This window comes from Brassica oleracea, chromosome C4 (genome assembly GCF_000695525.1).
Source record: "Brassica oleracea var. oleracea cultivar TO1000 chromosome C4, BOL, whole genome shotgun sequence".
Lineage (NCBI taxonomy): Eukaryota > Viridiplantae > Streptophyta > Magnoliopsida > Brassicales > Brassicaceae > Brassica > Brassica oleracea.
Window position 1 is genome coordinate 47,468,746 of NC_027751.1, and position 12,699 is coordinate 47,481,444.

General features: G+C 35.6%; 1 protein-coding gene and 1 pseudogene across 1 annotated transcript; both read right to left on the reverse strand.

Moving 5' to 3' along the window:
* LOC106337629 overlaps window positions 1-4,303 on the reverse strand; it is a 10,777-nt pseudogene extending 6,474 nt beyond the window's left edge.
* Window positions 4,304-6,700: 2,397 nt separating this feature from the next.
* Window positions 6,701-7,666, reverse strand: LOC106337774 (glycine-rich cell wall structural protein 1-like). The gene has a single exon (XM_013776897.1). It carries the CDS (start codon window positions 7,568-7,570, stop codon window positions 6,959-6,961), a length of 612 nt encoding a protein of 203 aa, XP_013632351.1. The 5' UTR covers window positions 7,571-7,666; the 3' UTR covers window positions 6,701-6,958.
* Between the last annotated feature and the right edge of the window lie 5,033 nt (window positions 7,667-12,699).

The window sequence follows — 12,699 nt, forward strand, 5'->3', positions numbered from 1 at the left end:
TCTCTTTTGTGATTATGTTTTCTTGTGTGAATTGATTTTTGGTTGTGTTTTTAGATGATTTTCAGGCATGTATCACGATCAGGCAGAGATCGATCGATCTTAAAGAAACAGAACGAGCGATCCATGTAAGAGATCGGTCGATCCGGGTGAGGTAGAGCGGTCGATCTCAAGATAAGATCGGTCGATCCACACGCGTAGGATCGGTCGATCTAAGGTAAGTATTGCCCGGTTTGATTTCACTTAATTTAAACCGGAAAACACCCACAAAACACCCAACTCGCGAAAATATCAATCAAAACACATATCATTTCATCTTCCTCTCCTCTCAAACTCTCTCAAACCTCTCAAGAACACCAAATTCGATTTCCATCATCTCTCATCCGATTTTTGTAATTCTTGGTGCTAAACTCATAATTAAATGGTCGGTTTTAATTAATGTTTTGGTCTATTTGATGCGTTTTGGTGTTCTTAAGTGTAATATGCAGGTTACTAGATAGCTTGAAAGAAAAGAACGCATTCGGGATTTATCAGAAGCAAGATGGACCGAACAATGGACCGAATGAAGTATTGATCGCACAGAGCCACAGATCGACCGATCCGGACAACGTGGATCGACCGATCCCACGCCTTCATGCCCTAGATCGACCGATCCGGTCCATGTGGATCGGCCGATCCCATGCTCTACGGGCTCCACACGCACAAACGAGCTTTTCACTCCTTTTTACCCACTCCCCTCAATAATTCCGAAAAAGCTCTGGACCTTTGAGACTCAGAAAAGACCAGGGGCGACCAAGAAGGAGATTTACAAGTTCTTGAGAGAGATTTGAGAGTTTTGTAACTTGTTTTGTGTGATTTGTGAAGATTTGTAAAGGAGTTCATCTGAAAACCATTTGGAGAAGATCTTCTGAACCTTTACTCTGTTTTAATACAATCTTATCATGTTTTCTTCATCAAAATCGTTTTGTTCTTGCTTAGTTATGTGTGAGTAGTCATCTAGTTGGGTTTAGGGGTTCTCATAGGGGATTTCTTGATGTTTTGATTCATAAAACGTGTGTAGACTAAGGGATTACGTTTTGGTTCTTCATCTAATGGATTTCTTACTGCTTGAACTGAATTGATCACTTAGTTCATGATATTAGATTGTTTGATGCACCGAAAGTGATTGTTTGAATTTCCGAAAATACTTTAGATGAGCAAAGTGTCCTTAACCCTCGGAAGTTGATGTTATTGCGCTTTGTGAACATATTGAACCTGTTCTTAATGCTTGTTTAGAAATTGAAACTCAGCGGAAGTTAGTGTGGAGATTTCTATAACATAGAGAATTAGCGCTACGGAAGTAGGTTAATTCTAATATCGTGTTTGAGTTCTAGACGGTTCTTAATATATCCCTGTGTCTGCCATTAATTGTATCTTGATTAAAAAGAAATCCCTGAGAATTCCCAATGCCCAACGTTTGTTTTAAAATAGTTTTCAAATCGTTTAAATCATTTTTTTTACAGCTTGTTTATGTTTTGTGACACTAAAGAAAATTAAATAAAAAAACATCAAAAATATATCTTCGTTCGCTGTAGCTATTAACTTGTCTGCAACTCTACGTGTGATCATCGGTCCCTGTGGATTCGATCCCGCATTACTACTGCGTACTTTACTGTGCACTTGCAGTTAGATAATCGGGTTAAAACTCGACACATCAGTAGGTTCCATAACCACTCCGGTAATTTCCCTTCGATTCTATTGTCGGACAATGCTATAGTCTCCAACTTCTCAAAGTTCTTTAAGACATTTGGGAATGCCGCAACCTTGTAACAACAACATCTCCAAGTTTGTTGGGATTTTTGAATTTGTATCTAAACTGGCCGGATATATAATGTTACCCGAAAGATCAAGGTGCAGCAATGATTTGAGAGAGGAAAAGAGGCTTAAGTCAACTGGATAGCTTGTGTTAAGGTATGAAAGTTCAAGAACCTTGAGGTTGATGAACTTTGAGACAGGCTCTATGACTTTTCCTTCAAAATTGTTAGGCCCAAGGTACAAGTACTCGAGCCTAGATGGGGTAGAGGAGTTATAAACTTCAATAGAACCGGCCGTGAGATTGTTTACCCTCATATCAAGACGTGATAAGGAAGGCATGGTGAAGAGAGAAGAAGGAAGGGTTCCAGAGAACTGATTATGATTGATATTAATAAGTGAAAGCATGGTTAGATTTTGAACAAGTGGGAAACTACCAGTGAGTTGGTTGTGGTGAAGGTACAATTCCTTTAACGAGGTTAGGTTACTAATTGTTGGAGGAACTTGCCCGAAAAAGTCATTAAAGACAAGAGACAAGACCTCTAATGTAACGACCCGGATTCTTTAAACCGGAATCAGAATTCGGTTTTGATTAATTATTGGACCAAGACAGCCTATATAGTTTATTCCTTAGTGGTTTTCTATAAACCATAGGCTTATATATTAAGTTATTAATTATAAGTCTCCTTCTGAAAACCTAAAATGCTAAAGTCGTGTGTGCCGTCAAATGGAGACGCAACCGTTCTTCATCACGATCTCTCTTCTAGCACACTCCTTCCTTTATTCTCTCCCTCCCTTACCTCTTGTCATCTCAGTAGTGTATCGGTCTGGAGATTGGTTTGCACTGCCATCATCGCTCATCACAAAGTCGTGCCTTTCACCGGAGAACAACATGATCGTCGCGGTTACCGTCATAACACCGTCGTCTTCATCACCGGCATCGCCAGCTATCACCAAAATCATAGACGTCATCACCGGAAGGAGCAGTCATGCCATAAGAGGCCACCGTTGGTGCTTCATTGGGAGATATGTAATGGAAACGAGAGTAGTAAACGTGGAGACGACGCGGGACCACCGCGTTATGATACTTCCGGTGTCATTCTTCACCGTCACCAATGGTAAGCCACCGTAGATGCAGTTCATGTCACCGGAGTTCAAGATCCATCGTCGCGAGTCAAAGCCGTGAAGATTATAGTGTCTTCTCCTTTGTTTCTTGTGTTACAAGCAACATTATTGTTTGTAATCCTAAGCGTGGCTTGCATGGGCTTAATACATTCTTTCAACCTAGATTTGGAGTTCACGTGCATCACGTAAAAAGAAGGCATAAGAAGTGGTAATGGATCATGTCTCAGTCAACGCCATCAATATTATGAAGAAATCTTTTTAAGTGTTATTATCCGAGACATCTCTTCGTGTGCGTTTCCTGATCCATTTCCAATATTGGCTAAGGTGAGGGTCTTTTCTCGAGCTTCTCTTACACGGCTTAGTACCACGAATAAGTATAATTTATTTTTAATGTGTTTCAGTCTGCGTGAAATTAAGTCTGTCATTGCTTGTTTAGTTTGTAGGTTCTTTGCTTAAACTGGAACTAGGGTTATAGATGGTTCAACAATACTTGTTCATTTATAATTGATAATATATATATATATATATAGTATATTGATGTGATTTGGATGAAAGCCGACCGTGGGTGTATCGGCTACATTGGGTGTGGTGTTTGCCGCGGCACAGCGTAGTCGACCTGTTGTGCCAAGACGGGGAGGTCGATAAATCGTCTACGGGCGTGTGTTACCGAGCACATATTCGGTGGTGTTTTTGGCATGTTAGTGGGCAGTTTGTTTGATCTCTGGGTACTTTAGGTACCGTGTTTGCAACGTGTTAGGATTAAATTATATTTATTCGGAGTGCTCTGTCCGGGTCCATGGACTTCGGGTTTAGTATCCCCTACCTCACGGAGTAACTCCCCTGTTACTCACCCCTCTTTCCTTCCCCATTTCAGGTGAGACTGACGAGTATATGATATTTGGACGGATTGGTGCTACTGGACTTTTTATTCGAATTTTTATTTGGGCTTTGGGTGAGTGTAATTGGGTATATGGGCTTTTATTATACGAGATATTGTTGGTGGCCCGTTCTCCGGATTGGAGGTGACGGGTGTCACAACTCTAATTTTTTGAGATTTCCAAATTCATAAGGAATTGAGGAACTCAAGTTGTTGGAACCTAGATCAAGGTAACGGAGGTGGTGCAACTCAAACAGGCTAGTATTGTTGGGATTCAGATTGCCATAGAAATGATTATTAGAAAGGCTTAAAACCGAGAGCTTTGTCAGATTCCTTATAAGTGGGAAACTACAGGTGAGCTCATTTTGGGAAAGTTCTAAAAACGAAAGAAGGCTTAGGTTATTAAATGAGGAAGGAACTTGGCCTACAAAGCTATTATTGGAAAGAGACAAGACCTCTAACCTGTTGAGATTCCCAAATTCAGAAGGAAGTGAAGATGAGATGAAGTTGTTTTGATTGAGGTCAAGGTAACGAAGATGATGTAATCTGAAGAGGCTACTATTGGGCTTTAGCGTTCCACTGAGACAGGCACTGAGTTGTAGAATTGTGACCGCACCTGTTGAGTTATCGCACCAGACTCCATTAAAGGGATCACTGAGGTTGCAGTGGCTGCTATCAAACTCGTTCATGAACTCAGTGAGAGCTTTAGTCTGATGGGGATGACAAGCGACATAACTACTGTAGTCAATGTTTAGATCGAAGAAGCTTGAAGGGGAGACCCAACATAGCAAGATTAGCAAGAGAAAATGCAAATGCAAACGGGATTCAGACATGGTCTTTATGAAAAGTATCGAAGAAGATAATTGTTTTGGTATAAGGAAAATGAGAGAGAAGGTTGGTGGTATAAATAAAGATACGTGGGTTTCAACTTGAGCTACGTCATCCACACAACTTGACTTATAGAAGAAGTTAGAGCTAAATGAAGTCTTTGTATTCTAGCTTGGGGTACAGAATGGCTAAGTGGCTAATTGCCATTAAAATCATGACGTGAAATCCAGGTTAGTTGATTTTACTCTAGCGTATAATTTGGATTAGAATATTTAAAAAATAAAACAAAATTGGATTGGAAAGACAGCGGTTCGAAATTTCTCACGTATGTTCAAAACTACATAAATAAATCAGTTTAGAATATGACGACAGGAAACTACAAAAGCAGGAGGCATGGGATGGGTAATGAAGACTGAAGAAGGGGCAATTCTCTGCCGAGGATCCTCTAACAGGTCACACGTCTGCTCGGCTCTGATGGCAGAAGCCTTAACTATGAGGGACACGCTTAAGAGAGCTAAAGAGTTAAATCTTCAGAGTCTACAAATATTTTCGGACTGTCAAGTCCTTATCTCAGCCCTGTGTAAGGGGCGGGACGTGAACGAGATCGCGGGTATCCTTTAGGATATTAAACACCTTGCCACTCTCTTCTGCCCAATCTATTTTACTTGTATTCCTCGCTTAGAAAATTCACAGGCAGATTCTTTGGCAAGATCAAGCCTGGGTCGTTTGGATGTTGTAGACTGAACTAAACCCCCTTTTATTTTAATGCAAGTAGTAGTTTGACAAAAAAAAAAAATGACGACATGCACATAAAGTTGCAGACCTGGTAACGTGAACGACGGTCACAGACAAAATGGTCATGTAAATATTGGTCTAGCTAGCAGAAGACCTTAATTACACGTCTCACATACTAAGCTCATCATTATCAACTAGGGGAACTAGAATCTTCATTAGGTGATCTGCGTCATGTCGTGTGGAGAGATGTGTGAATTAGCGGAGGTGTTTTCTGAGATTTCCGGAGGTTTTGTGGACTAAGCAGTATGCGCCTTAAATACACGAATATGATGAGTCGTGATCATTACTTCATCTAAATAATGAGAGTTTCTGAGATGAGGAACGCTTCCGATTTGGAGTAGAACATAGAAATAATTTTATAGGCTGGATATTAGATAAGGTCATAAGGACATACTCATATGATACTTTTTCTTCTTCTTTCTTTGTCGGTGAAATCCAGCACCGAGACTTACGTTAAGTCCCATAATCATGTGTTCTTGACTTCTTCTTACTTTTAACCATCAGTACGGATCAACAATCATTAAAATCTTAGTAAAAAAAACCTTAAATGTTAATACAGAAAGCTTAGTTTAGATAAACATTTGAGTGTGCTTATCAGTTTTAATATTAAGATTTACTACATTCGGAGAATTTATTGCAACCATTTTGTGTCTGAGTACACATTACACAAGGGAATTTCACACCTCCATATACTGAACTTCATATCTGATATGGACACTTAAATGCTTCAAACCATTTTGTTACTGGTTCACCAAAACTAGTCAAAATGGTAGCAACATCTAAAGAGTGACACCAGTTTTTGCAATAAAACTAAGCGAATTTACAGATCGATAAGAAAATCATCAAGATAACAAGCTAGTTTACGGACTTATTTGCAAAAAATGCTCGTACTATAAACCATGTTTTCTCCTATGTTAAGCCATATGTGCATTACTGGATAGAGATACTAACCATTCACCTTTGGCGGATTTGTACTAAGTATTATCCTTTTACATTTTCTGTGATAAAACAAAAATAATCGACAGACAAATCAGAGACACAATACTTGGCAAGAGACACCGACCGAAATTCAGCGACCTCATATGTGTTTGGGTTGCAAATAAGTACTAATCCAATCTTCCATCCTATCCAAGGATTGTGTAGGCTCAACTTTGTTTTTAACCTTTTTGCCTTGGTTGATCCTTATAGGTTCTCGCCCTATTGAAATATTTTACAAACATTTCTCATTTTTAATGGAATTCAAATATTTGGCAAAGAAAAAGTTTAAATAATTACCATATTTAAAAATTGATAGTTTATAAGATGTATCTCGTCATTAATACAATGGTAAACATATAATAGTTTGGAAACAACCACTCAATAACTGTTGACACAAGGCACAAATCGACCATTTTAATAACCAAACATGAAACCAACCAAAGCATAACATGAGAATATAGCATACACAATTGCTAATTATCATTTTATTGTAATAATTAATCTCACTGTTTCGTTTAATTAAATAATAACAACGTACAAATGCATGATCATGAGCCTCATCACTCATCAGTGATGGCCACCGCCACCATAACCGCCTCCCAAACCTCCTCCACCACCAATGCCTTTACCAAATCCACCACCAGCTCCACCGCCGAATCCTCCTCCGCCTCCATATCCTCCTCCGCCACCAAATCCTCCTCCTCCTCCAGCACCTCCACCGCCTCCAAGTCCTCCTCCAACACCGCCACCGTATCCTCCTCCAGCTCCTCCCCCCACACCACCACCGCCACCTAGACCGCCACCGTCTCCTAGACCTCCACCTCCGCCCAAACCACCACCATGTCCTAGACCGCCTCCTCCACCCAAACCGCCACCGTGGCCTAGACCACCTCCTCCGCCCAAACCGCCACCTCCACCTAGACCGCCTCCTCCGCCCAAACCACCGCCACCGCCTAGACCGCCACCTCCTCCAAGACCGCCACCGCCGCCCAAACCCTTTCTAAAACCCTTCTTGTAAATGCCATGCTTGTGGAAGTAAGGACGAGGTTTGTGGAAGTATGGACGAGGCTTGTGAAAAAAGTGTTTGTCGTCATTAACCTCGACATTTCCAAACGCAAATTCGGCCACAAGGGCGAATACAAAGATAAACACACACACCTTACGGGCAATTAAACCCATAATTAAGCGGTTTTTCTAATTGAACAAAATAATTTCACGAGTTTTATTTGATGGATATGAAAGGAAAGGATGAAGACAGTTGTGTCAGTAAAGCCTAGTCTTGGTCTGTTTATATAGGCGCATAACGTTTACTCGTGACTCGTGAGTACGTTGGTGCATAACCGGTTTGCATCTTTTTTTATTGGTCTCTAGTTAAGTCCGGTTTATTTTAATTTATCTCCATATTCTCTACTGATTTTTTTATTTACAGATTCGGCATAGATAGTCTAGTTATTTTGAGATTGTTAATAAATAATTTCTGAATCAATGTTAATAAACTTATATGCATTCAGAGTTAAGCTGCCTCGTATACGTGAGGAGAACCGGCAATGAATAAGCCGTGTGTACAAACTTCAAACTTGTAGCAAACCAAATATACTATAATTGGTTGAGGACAACAATCGAATTAAATGACATCTACCTGTCGTTGGACAATTTATTTATGTCTGCCAACGGCACCGTTGATCTGATCTCATCCAACATAACAAGAAACTGAAATAATTTCAAGAATTGATAAATTTCTGATATATAAATATGCATATAGAAAGTGAATCGTGTGTATCAGTATCTGAAAGTTTGAGTGAAATACTATTGAATACATGAAATTTAAGGATATATTATATATATTGTCTCTATATTGTTTAATAATTGGTTCATGTTCATTACAGTAATCAGCTAGAAATATATCCAACAAATGTGCATTTCTTGACATATAGCTAGCAGTGCATAATTAAAAAACAAATTACTTTGATATTTCTCAAGAGAAAAACTAGTTTAGTACATGAATAAATTGTGTCCTTATAGAAAACATAAAATTTAAGTAATCGTGGCTGCTTTAATATTCCCTTTATAGTTGGACATGATCTACTATAAGCACCTCAATAATTTAAGGACCCTTTTGCATTATTCAAACGCTAAATGTGATATCATTTAGTGAAAAAGAAGTGATCTCATTTATTGTATCATTAATGATTCAAACCAAACATAGAGTATTAACTTTTCATTGTCCAAACTAACAAAGAAAGAAAAACAGTTAGGCAAAGTTTTATATACATTTGTTTTACAAAAAAAAAAGGTTTTATATACATGCACCATTTACTTTTAGAAAACAAGGTTAAATTAATGCTGGATTCGTTTGATTATATATCATAGAAATTCAGATTACATTGCTATTGACTAGGATATGTAACATAGTGTCGAACTTTGAGTTGTTTCTCATTGAAGATATGCAATTATTTTGCTAAGTGCTACTCACTCACTTTTATAAAATATGTAATTTTGTTATTTTACACAAATTAAGAAAATAAATAAAATATATTTATTTTTTTAAGAATTACATCTATTTAACCAATGATTTTGAGATAATTAAAATAACTTACAAAATAAATACATATTACAATTAATATTAAGCTTAAAGCATGCATAATTTACGGTGAAATATTAAAGGAAGAGGATGGCCAAAATGACCAGACCAAACCAAACCGACCCAACCGAACCCAAAACACGATCGAAACCAAAAAAAATTATATGTCAAAACCATTTGGTTGAATATTTTATCAACTCGAATGGTTCAGTTTGGTTTTAAACCGAACCAAACCGAAAAACTGAAGTATTTTTAATTAGAGTTAATTAAATCTATTAATAGTATTGAGAATTAATATATTTAACCATTTCGCCAAAAAAATTAAACATAATTTTATACATTCTACTTCTACAATGAATAGAATAAACACAACTAAAAATAAAATAAAAGAATAGGAATATAAATTTCATACATTAACATCAAAACCGAAAAGTTATTTATGATATTTATATTAGGATTGAAGATAATAATATAAAATTATTGGATTACATATTATATATATATATATATATATATATATATATTGTGATGTTTGGTTTTAAGTTTAAATATGAAGAAAATAATGATTTAGTGTCAAATGATGATTTGTTTATATTTTTATTAGTTATATTTTTGTACTGAACTAGAAGAAAACTAAAAAAGTCAATTCGATTGAATTGAAATATACAATCAAAACTAAATTAAACCGAACCAAACACAAAACAAACCGAACTAAAACCAAACTGAACACAAACTGAATAGAACTAAAACCAAATCAAACTGAATATAAACCAAACCTAATATGAATTGACTTTGGTTACAGTTTTTTTAGACCCAATTAACCCAAACCAAACTGAACCCAAAACGAACCTGTAATTAAACTAAAATGTTCACCCTTTGTTAAATAAGAAATATCAAATTTAATATCATAAATAGTCAGATCACATGTTACTAGACAGTCTAGACTACTGGTTAATTGTAAATACCAAGTTCGAGACAGACTTTTCACATGTCTGTGATTTTGTTTTAACTTTTGGAGAAATTCTATGTTTACCGCTTTTATGGTACCACTTTTCATCTTTACCACCACTAAAGTGGTATTTTCAAAAATACATTTTTCATTAAGTAGAAAAAGACTATTATACTATTGTTCTCTATATATACAATAAATCATTATTTAAATAAATAAAATTAAAAAAAAAATAAAAAAATACGTTTATCGAATTTTTTTCTTCAAAATTTCTTTTTGAAAATCGAAAATTATGTTTGAAACTATTTTTATTTTTATTTTATATATTTTTAAGTATTTATTTATATATTTATTAGAATCTTAAATTTCACATTCCAAAAATCCTACTTCACCTCTCTACTCTAAACTCTAAATCTAGATTAGTTAACCTTAGGGGTATAAGTGTCTATTACCATTCATTAAAGTGAAGGTAAAAGTGATTAGTGTAGACATGAAAAGTGGTACTATGAACGAGGTATTTGTGGCAATTTCCCAAGTGAAGTTCAAACCCTAAAAGAAGTGTTTTATCACATTTTCAAGTCTTGTCGACCACTTAACTACAACCCATGTATGCTAATGTCATTTTTAATAGCCATTCCCTTAATTAATAAAGTAAGATTGTACTAGCAAAGCCTTTTTTTCAAAAAAAAAGAAAAAAGATTGCACTAGCAGATGATAACAACCCAAAATAACAAGAAAGAATAAACGTAGAAAGATGAATGAATAGCGTAAAAAACAGCTTGATATATAAAACTAGGGTAGACCGGGCGGGAAGTAAGAAAAAACAATATTTAATTTATTCTCAACTTGAAAATGATTTTAAATATATTTGTTATTCAGTTTTGTTATTTTATTGGAAATCATATGTTTATCTAGCTAATAAAGAAATTTCATTTTTATTTTATAATTATTTTATATAGTGGCATTATTCAAAATTGCGGTTGAGATTCACATATATGTTTTTTTCTCTTCTATATATTGTTAGTATTTTTTTTTTTTTACATTCTCTTTGAAATCCAATATTATTTCAAATTATGTAAAAAGTAAAATTTACCTATTATTTTTACGGTTAGAGATTTACATATTTTATAATTATCAAATAAACCATATCATCCAAAATAGTTAGGACTTTTTAAAACAAATATTATTGTTTAGTTTTCAAGGGATAATTAGTGATTATATTATTTTTGATTTCCTTTATTTTTTTGGTGGAACTATGATTAATTAAGGTCAAGTTTATAGTGATCACCTGATTTTGCAGAAGATACCTGATTTTGCCACTGCATTACATAATCTAGGAATAATATAGAAAAATCAAGCTTTAAAGAAGATGATAAAATGGTAAATACCACTAATATGTTTGCTAAGTCCTTAGCTTGCAGAATTCTAAGTTTCTAACTAACAACGGTGAATTAGACGATAGGAATGCCTTAAAATCCAGACAAAAATCTGAATACTTTGTCTATCATTAGGAAGAATACAATACTTATAAAACATACATAAATGATATGACGGAGCTGCTTTCATTTGAGGCATGAACCTAAAACATTCTTAGAATCAAGAAAAAAAATCTAAAACATATTTTGCTTACAATATTTGATTTAACAGAACACAACTTTCAAAATAATCAACGGAGCTGCTTTCATTTGATGCATGATGAGTGATACCTACAAATAAGTAGGTTCATCTTTCAGATTCATCATAGCTAAGTCAATCTCCTCTCTAGATCATCCACTTCAGTAGATTCCAAGCTGCAAGAATATTTGAACACTGAAAAGAATGAATTATCTATTTCTGGTAAACTTAATAGATTAAAGTAAGCAAAATAAATTGTATTTCTTGTTCTTCATTCTATTCCTGGTAAACTTAATAGATCAAAGTAACCAAAATATAAAAGTAAGAAAACAAATATACATGATGTTGTTTTAGTTTTGAAAGTCATCACTTTCCCTAGTTATATAATATAAAAACGTTACTTTTTTGAACATTATGTAAACGTTATTTTAAATAGATGTATTGTCGTTGCCCAAAAAAAACAAATAGATGTATTGTCTTTGCGTAAATTTGTAGTGTGAAGAATGCAACGAAGGGAGGAGGACTTGAGACCGAAGCCGTAAGCTACTCTGCTGCATCTCCAAACGCATCCCCAACTTTCTCTACTGTGTTTTCGATCAGTGTTTTGGTTATCGCGTTTAGGGCGGTTCAACGCCTTTGGTGAAAGCTGTGCGGAACTGATTTTAATAACAGCATCATTCGATTCATCTAAGAGAAAGAAGAGATCATCAACCAAATATGATAAGAAGAAAGAGCTAATTAGTCAGAGATGATTATTTTTAGAACGGCTAAAAGCTTGTGGGTGGTCCTAAAGTTCTAATGATCTGAGATCCACCTGAGCAGCAGCTGCCTCTGAGAATGTTTTGAGATATTTCAGCTTCATTGCTAGCAGAAACCTTGGCTTCCTGCATCTCATCTACTATAATTTTTGTGAATGACATGAGCTCATCTTCTTCCACATGCAGTGAACATTTCAATTCCGAACTTAAGGGTCAAAGTGTAATAATAGAGACTTTTGAGTGATGTCATCAAGGACGAATTAAAAAATAACGGTTAGTTGTGTCCTAAATAATCGCTTTATGTGAGTGAAATCGACGAACAGATATAGCATTGGAGTAAAAAATAGTAGCTTCTAATAGAAACATTAGAAGCGCACACATACAAAATCATAGCTTCTAATACATT

Coding starts and splice junctions, on each gene's coding strand:
- LOC106337774 (XM_013776897.1), bottom strand. CDS start 7,570: ATGGGTTTAATTGCCCGTAAGGTGTGTGTGTTTATCTTTGTATTCGCC.